A 17,752-nucleotide genomic window follows, 5' to 3' on the forward strand; every position below is an offset into this window, starting at 1 on the left:
GATTCACCGAAGCATGCTTGATATATATAACCCTCGGAGCTTCCCCGTCCATTGAACAGTGATAAGCCGTAAGTCTCGGAAGGAAGATCGGTTGTTTAAGAAATTCGTGTCATTCGAAAAGTTTCTCGCAATATTTCTCACTAGCTAAGAACAGTTTTTCTTCATCTACGCTCCATATCTAATTATCATTCTTCTGCAAGAGCCAAATTAAGGTTCAATACGCATATACGAGTTCCTGAGGAGTTAAGCACCATTCCGCTTATTTTTCATCATCATCAATCAGACCTTCGGCTGAAACAGAGATCAGTGCTTGTGATTAGGAGGAACAATGACTAAACCCACCGTCGATTAAGCCCAAGGAGTACTTTACACAAGATGCAGCCTAAATATTTCATAGCCATAGCCCTCATATTAAGCGTCGCGGACTTGGCGAGACCCATCGGCCATAGGTACGACGTCGACGACCAAGATGAAGACTACGACAGCCGAGAGCGAGAAGAGACGGAGGAAGATGACGAGGAGGAGAGCGCGGAAGCAGAGGAGGACGATGAAGAGGAGGAGGAGAGACGGGAAGAGGTGAGGAGGGCAAACGTCTCCGCCCTCCTACCTCCCACTTCATCCCCAGTCCCTTTCACCACGTCCACGCCGCAAGAAGATCAGGAGGGGATCCTGGAGAAAGCAGAGACAGACGCTCCGACCACAACGCAAACCAGCCCAACATTCGAACCACCGGAGGACCAATCCGAGAGACAGAAACTGACTTATCACTCCTTTGTCCGAAAGGGCATGGGAGACCAGAGAGTGCTGAAGAAAGAGAAGGAGGAAGACGAAGAAGAATCCAAGTACCTCAGTCGCGGAATTGGCAGAGGATCCCTGAGAGACTCCACAACTACGGAGAGGAGTCTCAGGAGAGAATCCAGCAGGAGTTCCCCAGCTAGAGTTTCCACGGCTGCCCCTTCCAGAGGTTATGCTGTGAGGGAAACGCCGGCCGAGGGGTGTAACCCAGCCATCAACACGGTCGCAGATTCTGCAGAGGCGACGAAGCCGCAGTACGACTGGAGAAGGGGGAGGATGTCAAGGCGGCGAGACACGACGGAGAGTACCACGGAGGCTCCATCACGTGGGAGGTGGCAGAGGGGGAGTACCAGAGGAAGGACCACCACAACAACCACGGCAGCACCATCGACAGCGAAGGACTGGAGGGCCCGGGCAATCGACAGGAGAAGAGGGATACGATCGACGACCACCACGCCAGCTACGACCTCGACAACAACCGAGGGGTCGTTGAAGGTCGAATCCAGGGGATCAGCCGGGAAGAAGTACACCAGTCCGCCCAGGAGAGGGAAGGAGAAAAAACCCAAGGGGCACTACGTCGAGTACGAAGAGAGCGAGCTGTTCGAGGATGGAAAGCCCGTCGTAAAGAAGAAGCGGGTGCAAAAGCTTCTGGACGACGAGGAAGAAGGTAATAACGGCACGTCCCGGGCGTCGAACTCTCCGGAAGGCGACGACTCGGCAGAGCAACCCAGCGACCCCGCTCACCGCATCAGCTCCAGTTCGCGGGAAAAAGACGAGGACGGAGAAGAGGAGGAAGAGTATAGGCTGTCACCGTCGTCCAGGCAAAGTAAGAAGAGGAAGAATGACTTCCACAAGAACGACCACTACGACCTCGAGAAGTATTTCCACCACCGGGACGATGACGAGGACCACTACGGCTCCCATTACGGTCATGGATCGGAGAGCCGTGGGGTGGGACGGAAGCACTACGATCCCTACCAGGACTACTTCGATTTCGTGTACAGCATCACTCACCCTCACGACGAGCACAGTCATCACAACCACCACGGTCTGCACGGACAACCCTCGCGGCACCGCTCGCACGGCGTGGAAGAGGACTCCGTTCCAGAGGGTAGCTCTTTCCGCAAGAGGTACTACAAGGCGTGGCGCACTAGCGATAAGGATGCAGAGGACGAGGATGGAGACAAAAGGGAGAAGAGGAGGAGCAGGAGAAAGAGAAGAACTGAAAAGGTTAGGGACTATTGGGAAGACGAACTGTAAGGAGGGAATCAGACTGATGTTGGCAGGGCTGTTGGTTTACACGCCCTTATGCCTGAAGCTCATCGTAGTATTTTCGGTAAATCTACGCTAGAATCATTTATCTAATAATCATGAGGTAGAATGCGTCAAATATTTTAGCATGTTTAGTTTTATCAACCATGTTTTAAGTTACAATGGCATATTACAGCCCCTACTTTCATGAAATGTTTTCATGAAAAAGTCGTTGAATCGAGCTACTCACAGTATTAATGATAAAGTAGATATCCATTGGAAACTCAGTGAAGAAAATTTAGTCAACACGGCTGATTGAACGTCAACATTGCTTTCCTCTCACCAATACAGTGCTTAAATATTAAAAAAATGAACAAATTTTTGCAAAAATAATTGACTTAATGAGGACTAATACTTTTAGGACTGTTTTATCGATGAACTTTTACTAAAATAGCTGTTTATGAAGGACGCGACTGGTAGTCTACGCTGGGATTCATTTAACTTTTAATACTTTTCAGTGGAATTATTCCATGAGTAATAGGAGTGAGATTGCGGATTTTCTATTTATTCTTGCCTTTTTCCTCTCACAAAATTTTGGAATCATTTTATATTCATTATTCTCGCTTATTTAGCCCACTCCATATCCAATTCTCAATTCACCTCTCTATGGGGTTCAATAAAGTAACATAACAAACTTCAGAGCATATCTCCAAAAATGTGAAATAAATCGTAAGTGATGCCTTCTCCCCATCTTAAAGTGTATAAATATTTTCTATCAGTTTTTTTTGCTGAATGAAAACTACCTTCCATAAAATTAGTGATTTTCTTTCCAAAACTGCATAAATGGTTGTTTAAGTAACTCATTTTGAACTTTAGAAATTTGGTTTAACACTTATCGACCAGTTTTTCTCACCAACACAGAATTAAATGATGCGTAAAATAATAGAGTAAATAGCCTATGTGAAAAAAACAAATTGCCATTTTGAGAATTATAACTAGAAGCACTAACAATTGGTGGGTAAAGCAACTGTTCATTCATTTCCAGTTGATGGGGATCAAATATAAACTTGCTCAGCTTATTCTACCGATTGAGATGGGTAGCTATATTAACGCTGGCTATGTAAATATTTTCATTTAATCTGATCAGGAGCGTTGATTTGCAGAGGGAAGTATGGAGGCACTCCCTAAAGGCTGAAATGCTTTTGAATACACCAACGTGTTCATAATTGTAAATATAAAGTTTTGTTCCTAAAAAATATTTCATTTTGGATTGTCCATAAAACTAGTCAAAATCTGCATAAGATCAACGCTTCACAATGGCTGTCATTCACGTTGTGAGGAATGAAGATCATATTGGTGCATGCATTATAGCTGCAATCATTCCAGCATTTCCGATGTCGTTCTTGTAATCCTATTTTATAGAAATAAATTTTTACAAAGCCGTCTGTTTTTCCTTATATTCTCCTTCAATTCACTCAAGTATTAAAATATAAGTAAGAAAGCCAATAAAACATTACACATAGATAACTGAATGGTTGGTGGTGGGTGAAATTGTGTTCTGAATTCTATTTTTACCGCTGTTGAAACAACGAAACACCATGTCATTCTCAACATTGTATTTGTTTGCAAAGTGTTTTAAGCACTAAATAACAAATTCTCTTGCAAACAAATCCTGTTTCCTCTAACCTTTTCAGCTCAGAAATAATTATTGGCAATAAGGCTTGCTATAATATATATTTAGTGTTAAAACTTTTGAAAAATAACTTCCTCTCCTTAAATATTCGCCTCTATTTGGCCAATTTACGGGTATATCGACTGAGTCTGTTAATTAATTTTTATGTCTGAAATAAATTATAACATGCAGAATTATTTAATTCGTAAAGATTTTTGAGTTGCTTTTTACATAGCCCTCGCCTTACGAGGGCACTGAAGTATATCATGTTCTGAGAAGAATTTAGATGTATTTCTGATAACACACCACCACCGAATGATACCCACCTTCCGAGTTCCTTGTTGCGGGACAATTGATCAACAAACTGTCCCACCCTCAGTGCATTTTATTTGTAAAATAAAATATTTCGTAGCACAGTTAGGTGATACATACGGTAAGATACATTTTAAAAACTATAGGTTTTTTCCTTTGCTAAAACTGACCTGTTTTTCCCAATAAATGTGCTTAAATTTTTCAAAAACAATTTTTTAATCTAACGCTAGCCTTACCGCTGATATAACCGTTAGTTTAGGATTTACATACTTAAATTTTTACCGATGGAGGCTCTCAAAAAGTATGTCATATTTTGACGTAATTATCTTATTTTTTAGCATTAAGTTATGATGTAGAGCTTGAGAACTGCAAAGCACTTTCTTTATGCCGAGAGGGGTAAAAAAAACTCGCGGCGTGGAGAAACTACATTCAGAATCCACGTCCGTGGTGAATTTGAGTTCAATCCTACCTGGTATTAAAAATGTGCTTAACGATTGTCAGGCTTCAATTCAGTGCGAGCATGATTCGTGTGCGCCAAGGATATCATTTCTACAGCTGTCAAAAAATCTATTCCGTTAGCGTGAAAGGTGTCATTTCCATTTATCACCTCCTTACCGGCCCTTAACATATCCATTTATTCGCGAAAGCCTTATCATCCTATGAACTTTCTCCAAAAAAAACCAGCTCTTAAGCATTTCTGTCCTTTCATGCACATTTTTTGATTTAACACATTGCTTCATTTTAACTACAAAATGTACCTAGTAAGAAAAATGGGGCCAAAGTGTATCCTGAAAAAAGTGAAGAAGATGGCATTGATTAATTACACGCTAAGCGGGGATTTTGCCGCATTTTTCGAAAATTCGAAATAGAGCGTTTACTGCGCATAGATCACTGGTGGCTCACTTATTTTCTGTGATTTTTTTATGTCGACCAAGAACATAATCGTAATATATTCCTTGAGAAAAATTATTCAAACTATTTATCAAGAAATTTTCGTATTAATATGCTTTATTTGTGCTTATAAATAAAAGATAAAGGTAATTGAAGTGCTTGTAATTATTAAAAGTTATCAAATGCGTTAAAATACCCTAAAATTTGAATGTGTATTTAGGAAAACCAAAATTATTTCAGTGCGGCAAAAAAGCCGCAAGCTTGCACTGGCGCTATCCTTGCGGGCGCGTGTAGCTAAGGGTTAAAAAGGCATTGCTAAGCTTTAAACACTTACTTTATTTTGATTTTTACTGCTGGATGCGGTCAGAACATGCTCTGGATGATTTTCACAAATGATCATACTTTCTAATTTAATAACCTCAATCTTAATCGACCACCAGAGAATGATGGAGAGAAAATGGCTCGACCTTTATGCCTTTAGGAAGTGGTTAGAAAAGTGGGAGATAAAGTCAAATCATCCAAAACAAACTGAAAATAAAGCGATATAACTTTATCGCAGTAGCGAATACAGAAAAAACTCATGGGGGGCGCAAAAGATATCTTGAGTTCCCTTTACTTTTATCCTAATTAAAAATAATCAAGTCACAGAGTTTAAGAAATTTTTAATTAAATTTATTACTCACATATACAAGACACTATCATCTTATATTATAATATAGTTATAATTGTGGTTCTGCAATGTTTGGCAATACGGGTGGGCCCGCAAGGGGGGGCGCGCGCCCCCTGTGCCCCCCATCTGCATCCGCCACTGCTTTATCGGCCTCATCATGAAGCATGATGACCTGATGAAGACAAACATCAAGGATGAATTGAACTGGAAATAGGGCTAAAGAATGCCCTGAGTGTAGTTTCACAGGATAATAATTAAAATTGTATTATGATAACTAATAAGTTATCACCTGATTGAACGGAGTGAAGAACTACGTCGACCCTATCCTTGGATTTTTCTTTAACCCTTAGCTACACGCGCCTGCGAGGATAACGCCAGGGAAGCATAATGTTTTTTGTCGCACTTTAATATACTTTTGGTTTTCCTAAATATACATTAAAATTTAAGGGCATTTTAACGCGTTTGGATAACTTCTAATATTGAAAGCACTTTAAATATTTTCTTCTATTTATACACAAAAATAAAGCATGTTAACATGCGAGATTCTTGATAAATACTTTCAATGATTTTTCTATAGGAATTGCAGACGACAATGTTCTCGGTCGAGGAAAACGTACAGGAACAGAATACCGAAATGTGCCACCAGTTATCTATCCGCAGTAAATGCGCTATTTAGAATTTTCGAAAAATGCTGCAAAATCCACGCATAGCGTGTAACTAAGGGTTAATAGTGATAATGATGACATAGAACCCCCATTCTCCGTGAGAGAAATCTTCCTGTTATTCCATAGTTCTCCTACTCTTGTGGTAGATAGAAAGATCGTGTCCTCACCGTAAATTTTCTGCATGATGAAATTCAATAACTACGCTTTTGACCACCCTTTACAACTATTTTTAAAACAGAGGTAGAATAGCGGTAATTTCTATGGTAGCGCAGCTGGCGCTGGAATCATGAAGCACACGCAATTTACGGAGTAAAAATCAGCCGGTACCCCATTGTCGTTTCCTATTGCATGGCGCCCGGCGCCCAGACTCTTATTAGTTCTCAGCGGTCCACAACAAGGGAGTCCCAACAGAGGCCAGATAGAGGAGAATGGTGTAGGTCAAAGATCATGCCCACGCCCGGCACATACAATACCGCAATACCCGACACGTCTATGGGCGCATTCATTTCTTCATTTTTTCCCCACCACCGCACGCAGCGCTTCCCAGAAATATTTCTTTCATCTCGACCGAAATGGTACGTGAGGTCTTGTGATGTGGGAGAATTCGCTGAGGGAACACTATATATGTATATATCTCTCTTGATATTTCATGATGAGGTATTTACCACAAATATAACCCAGGTTGGGTAAGGCACTGTATAAAAGACACAATAAAAAAGAGACGTATAAATTTAAATTTTCGGTGGCCTTCCCCAGAGTTATGAATATACATAGAAGTCGTGTACCATATATTATTTTTTACAACACACAAATCGGCGATTTAATTTTTTGTAAATATATATGAAACTGAACTTACGATATTACGGGACTCGGAGGCCATATATATACCGGTGATACGATATATCCTGCGGTATTATGTACAATACATTTAATGTTTGCATTTTTTTTCGCATGGCCTTGTGACAAATCGTTATTGCAACTAGTTTAATGACAGATGACAGCATCATACAGAAGTATGATTAACAGAAATTGCTAACGCTGTTTGTTCACATTTGATTAACCAGAAAACATGAAATTTAGACCAAAAAATAATGGTAGATATATCCCGAGAATCAAAAGGATATAGAGTGTATAAAAATTGTATTTATATATACTCGATGGGGCATCGGCATGGGAAGGAAGCCTAATTGAGAACTCCGGACTGCGCCGTGAGGTCCCGTAATTTTCGTTCCCAGAGGAGTCCACCCATGTCCGCCCGTCCGTTGACGGAGTAACGCCGCCGTGGATAGAGACACGACCCAGTCCCTCGTCACGACAGCTGTGCCCGGACGTTTTCGGAATAGCAGCGCCCCCGTTGCAATAGCCGCCGGACGGAAGACCAATTGCAGGTGGTTTGGGTCCTGGGGGACTGGCTCGTACCGCCCTGCTTGGCAAAAGCACAAAGCGCGGGGAAGTTGACAAAGAAAATATTGACGGGGACTACCCGCGGGACCCGATATTTATTCGACAGGCGTGTGGTTGCAACGTCCACCTCCAAATAAAAGACGGTTGTTGGGGCGCGATCATCCATAGCCTCCCTCACGTCAGGGACCTGAAGATGAGGTCATTTCCGGATTATTTCTTTCGCTTCCTTTTCGTTTAGTCCGTAAATCCAAGACGCTCCAATTTTCGTTTAGCTCATTGTTGTTTCTGGCAAGTTCATCAGCCTGTTCCCGTATTGATATTGTAGGTATGCGTCCATGATAAAACCATATAATTTGTTTTATTCTTGAGGAGAAAAGCCGTATTGTTTCATGGTCGCATGATCGAAGTATATGAGAATATGAATACCTGTGGAAATAAAGAAATCAATCGCATGCATTTCATTCAATGAGTGAAAAGAGAAACTTAGGATACGGCCATATATCGATTAGTCAACCTATGTGAAAATATTTTTTTCCGAGAAAATAAAATAACCATGCCCAATAAATTCATGCTTGAAAAAGTAGAATTTACATTTATATCATAACTTACATTTAAATGCGTTTATCATAGATTCATCAGGACAATATGACAAAATGGAAACCCGAAAACAAGGCTGATTCTCTAGAAAGGTGATTAAGCCATACGGGGATGAATTTAATAATAAAAATAAATGGGTCAAATGAAAATTATACGTAATTTGATAAAAGGAATTGAAATAAGTTAAGTCTGATAAATTTAATAATGAGAATATGAGTGAATTATATGATTAATTTCAATATTATTAATATACATACGCATAGCTACGTCATTATTCCCGTGACATCAATCCTTTCATCGTTAGTTCGACTACAGATGGCCTTTCCCTAAGACCGTTTTTAAACGATTGCCCCTTAGCTAAACTCGGTAATCTTTTTATTTTGCGTCATCAAAATATACATTATTTTCACAATAAGCGAACAATATCACTGTAACTTCTACCTTTTTAAAGCCTTTCTCTCCATGCCTGTACCTTTGCGAGTCAACTTAGATGAATCTATTGGGCCATATCTTGAAACATGATGGCCTGATGAGGAAAAAAGTTGAGTGAGAAATTGAAGATTAGAATTTAAAAGGAACCCCGCGAAGAAAATATACCGAATAGGCAAAAGAAGGACGTGAAAGAGAAGAAATAGATTGTAGTGAAAAGACTAGCTTTGAGTCAAGCAATCTTAGGACTGATGACCGGTGATGATGACTGAGAACTATTACAGAAGGATAAAAAGATTTTTTTCTACCTTGATTGAAGTTCAAGTCCTGCAGCCACTGCCTCGCTGTGTCATTGGTGAGTAAATAGACGACCCCGATGACAGTTTTCCCGAGGCGATCCTGAAAGTATATATTGTGTTAAATCTGATGGAAAGGAATAAATTCCATTGGTCGACAAAGGATAATTATTGCAGAGGTTGTGATTTATGATTCTCTCCACGGATGGGCACTCGAAAAAGACCATATTATTTGCGATTTTTAGGAAATATCGAGGGCTGTTTAAGATTTAACAGTTTCCAGGCGAACAAAATATTAAAACTTTTCTCGGGATATTTTTTTATTTTTTTTAACGCTGAGCTTTACGGTCACTTCAAATATTCATTCAGTAGTCGTGAGAATGAGTTACGAGTCGGAACCCGAAACGTTGGCGCTCTTACGAAATCTTACCCGCGAGGAATCCCGAGAAAAGTTTAAATGTAACGAAGAATATTTTATAAATGTGCATTCAATGCGCATGTGTCATCTAAACAAAAATACCAAAGATAACCATTTTGTATAGTCATCATCTCCACGTACCCGGTTGTGTGAGTGACATTTTTGAGCAAAACTGCCGGTCACTTTTCCTTTATTGTTTTACAAAAATTATCTTTTATTTTTCCGAGACAATGATCAAACATTCCCGCTCATACCATGAGTGCATACATGTAATGAAGTAGCGTCTCATACCCACCCGTCTGGGCAATTTGAGGAAATAGAAACCTGGTAACGAGGTTGAATTCTGTAGAATGGTAAATGGGTCAGACGGGACAATCTGCGTTTAATATTACACGCGCCGTTTAAGGTGTTAAGGCTCACAATGCAGGGAAGCGCGGGAGCGTGGATGTGGAAGAGACATTTCGGAGGTCCACGCGAAACATGGAGGCCAAGTGCAGGGGACGGTGGTGCATGCGACCTGCGAGGCGGCAGCTATTAGGGACACCGGCGGAGCGTGAGCTCTAAATGGCAGGTTTCCACGCGGGTCAGCTTTGTTTGAAGCCGTTTATTCCCACGGAAGAGCGTCTTCCTTGCACCGCTTATATAGCTTAATTTCTCGCTCTTGCCCCGTTCAGTGCGGAATCATTATGACCCAACTACGCATGGAAGGGTTTAACTTGGTTTCATTCCATAGCGATGTTTTAAAAGGAAAAAAATCAAGAGTATGGAAACTCTTAGAATATTTCCTTTGTGCAAGTAACCCTTTCTGAAAAATTAATATGTCAGTTCCCGAATTTTAGTGCAAAGAGTCGATATTTGTCGTTTTTCTCACCGGTGCAAGAGGATTTCTCAGATGACCTATCGATAATTTTTTTACAAACTCTGTCAGCACTAGATATATTTCAGTTCCATGTAAACTCTTTTTCTCCTTTAACCTCTCGTTACTCAACCCATAATAAACGCAATTAAATATTCCTCTACACCGATTAGTGGTTTCGACTAGCTTCGACGGTTATTGAGCCACTTAAATACAAACTTGATATCTTTGCCCGCCCTTTTGTCTTGAAAATGACGAAGTAGACGTCAAAATTTGGTCAACTTACTTCGTTCCATCGAGTAGCGGTAAAAATCATTTGGTTTGATTCTCATCACTTTATACTATAAGTACCTACATATTGGGAGAGAGATTGTTTTCTGGAGAGGCCTCCTCGGAAGTTACCCCAATTACGTCTTTGATTTCAGTGCACCATTCAATTATCTTTCAATGTCAAATAAAATTTTTGTGACGAATATTTTATCAAACTTAAAGCAAATTTTTTCGCACACCATTAACTTTTTACGAAGATGTACGTATTTTTTTCTTCCATCATAAGCTCTTTTCAAACAGTTTTTTTTTATCAAAGCACTGCATAAAAAAATTAACCCAAAAAATATAATTTACAAAAAATAAGTATGTAAAAATACACCTAAAAATAAAGTCTCTTTAATACAATTGTGCGCAAAATTTTATCGTATTTCATGATTGAATTTCCAACGTCACTTAATTTCATTTATGACACAAATAATAAAAGTGATTGTTTTTAAATATTCTCAGTGCCAGTTCTAACCTAGAGCTAAGGCACTCCATGCGACGTAAAACCACTAAGGTTTACTTTCCATGCAATAAAATCTTGTGATTTTCTAAGACGACACAAAATAATAATCAGCTGACAATTTACCCCAAAGTTATCGTCATCGATGAGCTTGCGAGGGAAAAACGAAAAAAGCTACGGGCTACATGAATTGAGCCAGGTCTAAAAAAAACCAATCACCTGAAAATTTACCGCAAAATTATCGCTTTTATTGAATTTAAAAGGGAAATACGAAATTCACCGAAAACTTATCGTCTACAATGACCTTTCAAGGGAAAAACAAAGAAATTCACGAACTACATGAATTGAGTAAGATCTAAAATAAACCCACTTCGCTCCTTGCGCCACATCAGCTGACTTTCCTCCTTCCGCTGAGGCCACAACAAGCAATCTCGTCCGAAGAAGGGAAATGAGTCAGCGCCTTGGGAACCCTATCTTTTTTTATGCCCACCATTTCTCCTCCTACTGCTCCGTACAAGCGCTTGAATGTGCGGGCTGGCTCGCTCGGATATAAAAAAGGAGTGACCGCCAGAAATCTGCCGAGTACCATCGCAAGTGAAGGTCCGGCGGCCGGAAACAAAGAGGTTTCCAACCAGAAAGAACTGGGGACTGAGAAATCATTTATTTGAGAAAACGTTGCGGATTTTATTACCAATATTCTTGAAATTATCAAATATTATCAAGGGACTTGCGATTGAGGTATTGTTTGATTGGGAAAAGGTTGAGGTTTTTATTAGCGACATTCTAGAAACTATCGAATCATATCAACGAGCTCATGACTGAGGTATTATTTGATCGATAAAAAGTTGAGGTTATTTCTAGCGACATTCTAATAAACTATCGAATTTTATCAAATTGATTGCGATTATTTGATTGGGAAATAGTTGAGTATTTTATCAGCGATATTCTCGAAACTATCAAATTTTATGATCAATGCTTTACGCCTGACGTACCTCACTGATTCTGCGGCACAACCCGACGGTTGGCTGTGAATGAGTTAGGGTAGAGCTCACTTCTGACAAGTCCGCAGGTAAATAAATTTCACACATTCCAGCCAATCCTTTTCCATTCGTCACTTCGCACTTTGAGGATTTTGGATTAGGCAGTGCACAGGTTTCAACCGGGTTTTTAATTAGGGATACCTAGGTTGGCAGCCATGATCTCCATCCAATATTCTATTACGTTAACCTCCCTAATATACTTAATAGTAGAAACAAGCTTTATATGCACGTGAATCCATGATATAAAAGCTATTTAAAACGCTCCTTATCTTATGTTACATTAGTATTCCTACAGTGAGATAATGGTCTAAAGAGAATATGAGGGAGAAGAAGAGTTTCGTAATCACTTAAATATATCCATCACCGAAAAAAACTTAATGAAATTTATCAGAAAATATATGATTTAAATTATATACTTAAAATTTACTATTTATATATATATATATATACATAAGATAAATAATTTTTCATAACGAAACTATTACCGTCAAATGTTTCATTACCCGCAGATATATTATTTTCTATTTGTTAGAAAGGGTTACTTGCGTAAAAGAATACTTGTGTTTTCTTGCTCTAGATTTTTTCGTTGGAACATCTCTTTTATGTCTTCCAACTCTCCTCCTCCTGCTCCGCTTGAATGTGCGGCTTGCTATCGGATATAAAAAGGAGTGAACGGGGGAAAACTGACGGGCGGCGTCGCAAAAGGTGCTGTAGACGTAAATAAATAGGAGGGACCGTGAAAAAAGATTGCCGGAGAAGTTTAAGGGGAAAACTGAGGAGACTAGGGCAGCAGGAATGAAGGAAGACACGTAGATCGTTAAAGAGACAAAATTGAGCCCACCTCGTGACAAAAACGATTAAGCATTGTTATATTTGTTTATCGGTTAAGTTAGGTTTTCATGTAGTACTATGCGAATTATCTCAGCCAGTATCCCTTTCCGCTTTGAACTTCCCTTTTTATCCAATATAAAATAAAAATTAATTAATTGACGGTCCAACGCTACACTTAATCCTAACTCGAGCTTTAGACAGTTTCTATCAATACAAGTATATTTATAAGTATATCCATTATTTTATTTTCATAATGCAATTAATAATTCATTTTCCCACAATTTTATAACGTATAGCATATCTTTTTACGTAGGTACCCCGTCTGCGGCAGGTGACGGAAATACATGCACACACTGCATGTATTTCCGTCACCTGCAATAGGCAATACCCGTACAGGGCAATACGGAATTGAAATGGTAAGAAGGATAAATTCCTTAATTTTCCCACTGCGAAATGATGCATGTAATCTACATCTTCATACTACCCTACAAGCCGCCTAATAAGCGTGAGGCAGGGGGTGTTAGGGCACCAACCGTTAACATATTAAAAGCAATTACTCAAACAAAATTACGACTAGCATTTATAAGTTGATATGATGCCCATACTTTAAATGTATAAACTGATCAGGGTTTCAACACAGCAGTGCCATTACCTGGGTGGATAGCACTAACGAGTTGATACACGGGTTGGTTTACAAACTAGTACCGTGATTAAAGAGCCAAGTCATTATTTTTAATTAATTTCAAAAGCTTCTTCAAAGTTGTACCGGATACGATGACTCGTATTACTCTCAAAGATTCTATTCACAGTTGCTCGAGCAATATAAGCCTAGCGCGCAGTCTCCTAATCATAAGCGACACCCAGCCTACTTTGCTCAACATCTGGGTAACGCTTTCTGTACGCACGAATCAGTTTTTGACGAATCGCGCAGCTTTCCTTTACATTTTTTTCAGTTCACGGATTAAATCTTTCTAAACCGGGTCCCATTTGCTCGTTGCTTATTCAGGGTCTTATAGATAAATTTACTTTTTTATTTAAAACAAGGGTTATTCCCTTTATGTCTATATAAATACCCAATTCTCTTATTTCTTCTTCCTCGTTTACCTAGTGGCTTTTTATATGCCTTCCCCGCTCATTCCTCGCTTCATCCCTCTATCTCCAAAGTATTTCAATTAGAAGTTTCCTCTCCTCGCCCACCATTCCTAGCACTTCGTCGTTCCTCTTCCTCTTCACCATTTCACCATTTTCATCCTCCTCTGTTTTCACATTAATTATGTCTCCAGCCTTTTCTCGTCCTCCTTACTCAGTGTCCACCTCTCCGCGCCGTAAGGCATTACACCTCAGATAAGTTTGACTTTTCTCTCTCAGAGGTAAAACTCGCTTGACTTTTGTTTGAATTCTGACTCAACGATCTGATCACCTTATCATCAACATACATCCCAGTTTCAGCAGTAAAATGTTCACACCAAATAATATGCTGAGGAAAAATTGCCACATTAGCTACCGTAAATATTTCAAGATGATGGCGTACATTTTAAACGAGCGCTACCCTTTTAAATATCAGATAAGCCAAGTATTCCCATTTATTGATGCAAAAGGGATTTTAAATTAAAGGACAAGTCAATTATTAAATATAACATATAAATTTCCTGAGACGCTTAAGCTTTAAAATGTGAATTATTGATTTTTTTGTTATATTTATAGGTACAAGAGAGATGAAATAATATTTTTTATTCAAATTAAAATCAAGTCATCCCAAATCATGCTTCAAAGCAAAAATGAGATCATGTTGTAAACTTTGTTACCCTTGAGTTAGGAGTAAAATTCCTTCAACATACTCATTTATAATATTCATATTTATTACCAAATTCAGGGTCTGAGAAAGATCGCTATAATGGTGATACTAATGACATGATTTGCTACCTTCGGTGGCCACTTGATGGTATGGAAATTCTTACGCTATATGAGTCTGCTGGAAAAATTTGCTTCAATATGTTCTCAAATTACCTTTAAACATTGCTCGTTGAGCTGGTGGAATTTGCATTGAAGGGCTACCTAAAAATTACCAACTTTACGATTCTTAGAATAATGCCGCTCCCCTTTTGATCCGTCCCTATCCACCCTAAGATCTTATGAAAGGACAAAAAAATCAAAAAATGCCACATCATTAAAAATAATGTAATGAGCGTATTCTCGAAGAGAATTTTTTAAATAGCCAAAAGGTCGAGGCCCGACTTTTGAAGGGTGTGGGCAAAAGAACTGGAGTCAAAGACACGCGTGTGTATTCTGCGCCTTCATTTTTCTTTTGAGTTGGTCAAGGATTCTTCTCTCGAGTGTCCGCTTCTACCGATCTCAAAGAGGATTTGTCACGGCATTTGCGCCATAGTTTACGCTCGAGGCAAAGTTTCCAGCCTCGAAGCATTCTAACCCGTTCCAGACAAGAAGCGACCGCGTACAAGGGTTTCAGGGATGGAGTTAAGGATTACTGGTAAAGGGTTAAGGATTAGGCGGGGAAGAAGTCTTGTTTCTAGGAAGCCGAATTTGGAGGAAAGTGGGAGTTCCGCCGAAAAGACCAAAAAAAAGGTCAATTTGGGGAATTGGTCGCGCGTCACATTGTCGACTCTACACTCGGTCGATAACATGACCACATCTTTTATACCTCGACGAAAGTTGTAACATCTGGAAAAATTTTCTAACCCCCACCGATGTTTCATTATTTTTTTAAATATTAAAAATCTTTTTTTAAACTTTCAAAATATCAATAAAAGATATAAATAAAAGCTATTATGTAATTTTTAATAAACTTTAACACACTTTCGACTGTTTTCTTTGAAAATTTCCAATTTTTTTACATTTTTTTACCCCATTTTGGCTTTAAATCTACAATTAGTCATGAAACTAATAAGGAATAATGTGAAAATTATAGCATTATGGAAGATCATGCCATAAATTGTTGAAATGTGTTGCGGATTCGAATGAAAATTCAAGGGCAGAAAAGTACAAACTTTTACTGAAATGGGTCTCTTCAAAGTCCAAAATAGAACACCTACGAGAATATAATAAATAAATAGCACTCTTGAGGGCAGAGGGAGTTAAACTGAGGGTCGAAACGAAATCGGAGTCAAAACTACTTTGGATCGAACTAAACAAAACCTCTGGGACGAATTGAAACACACATAGTGTTTCACACCAGAGGGACCACGTGCTTCACCTTCGAAAAGTTTAGTTTCGACCCACACAACGAGTTTGAAGTATGTTTGAATGAAGTAGAGGTTCGGCCTACCACCATTAGATGTAAGGAGCACTCATATTTTTACCAAAAACAGGAGGACGGTGACCGCAAACAGGCAATTCGATTTTTAAGCTCAATGTTTTAACCTCTCTCCTGTCATGAAATGGGTCGTAACTATTCCCTCTTATTCCCCTCCACTCAACTTCTGTGATCGAAACTTAACTATGAGCAACGGAGTTTCGATTAATGTAGTTTCGTTCCTGGGAGTAAAGTTCGTCCCGGGTCGAAACTAAACTCCTTGGCGATTTTAATTACGTGCGAGAGTGAAACTAAACCTAGGCCTCTTATCTTCGTTTCCCTTCAGGTCGAAACGAAATATTTTCGTTGTGTTTCACTTGCCATCCCTGGTTAAAACCTTCCTACAAAGATAAATCTGGCTATGTATGAATGTGCCATGAATGCAGGTACAGAAGGATATATGAACTACAGAGGAAGTAAATAAATCGATATAGGACAAGAACTTCATGATGTCCATTTGACTATCCTGGAATAATAAATACGGGAATTAAATAATGATAGTCACCTATAAAGTATTACTTATACACTAACAGACAAATAGACACTAATTCCTATCTATTTGCGTTTTCGTGGAATGATTATACCTAATTTCTTTCCCTTTATAAATTCCCAACTACATCCCAATCTATATCCATGTTTAGATGCTTTACAGTTAGATTAACTTTTGGGCCATACATTTTAATGCTTTTCAAATTTTAATCTAACACCTGCCAGTCCTTAAAATTAACTACGCAAATGTAGAGAGAAATTTAAGTCATAAATTTGGTCGAGATAAAATAAATGAATTTAATCATTAAAATATATTTCTTTGGTATACACCCACATCATCTCACCACAATTACTGAAGTATTTTTTGCGCCGGTTAATAATTACTAAATATAGAGCAATTTTAACATTCTTTGGGGGTACAAACCGCAATAATTGAAATAAAATATTAGATAGGTACGTAATTTAACTGCCATACTTTTTAGGCTTCTGAGCGGCGTTATCTATGTGTATTGCCCCATGGGCTTGAAACCCCTTTGATTAACGGAGAAGTGAAAACACCAGTGGAATATTAATTGAAATTATTTCACAACGAAAACATGGGACCCATTGGTATTCAATTTGGGCTTTATCGTCATAAAACCCATGTGAATTTTCATTGCAATCGCAGGCCATTATCAATGGCTTTATCACCACTAATTTATCAAATAAACATCTCTTATGCGGATTCACCAAAAAAAAATAATGAAACTCGTGCGAATTTTGAATTAAGCGTATAAAAAAACCCTCTTCATCATACGCGCAATGTTTCTGTTGAGATAGGTGCCTCTTTGATATTTTTTCATAAATCGCCGGTTGATATAATTTCCAGAGAAAGACAGAAATGATCTTCGCGTAATGCGTATTTTGATCCATTTCATTATCGAGTTAGAGTCATGCAATGGGCCTAATTACCGAGTAAATTTTGTAATTTCAAATCGTAAATTAATAGCCTTTGATGGAGCATTGGTGATGCAGCAGCTTTCTTTCTGCAAGTACATTTCATATTGAGCTG

At 38.9% G+C, this 17,752-nt stretch overlaps 1 protein-coding gene across 1 annotated transcript; it reads left to right on the forward strand.

Moving 5' to 3' along the window:
- Positions 1-375: 375 nt before the first annotated feature.
- Positions 376-2,055, forward strand: LOC124163004 (uncharacterized protein DDB_G0286299-like). The gene has a single exon (XM_046539786.1). The coding sequence runs from the start codon at positions 376-378 to the stop codon at positions 2,053-2,055; it is 1,680 nt and encodes a 559-aa protein (XP_046395742.1).
- The last annotated feature ends 15,697 nt before the right edge of the window (positions 2,056-17,752 follow it).

The sequence above is a fragment of the Ischnura elegans genome, chromosome 7 (genome assembly GCF_921293095.1).
Source record: "Ischnura elegans chromosome 7, ioIscEleg1.1, whole genome shotgun sequence".
NCBI lineage: Eukaryota > Metazoa > Arthropoda > Insecta > Odonata > Coenagrionidae > Ischnura > Ischnura elegans.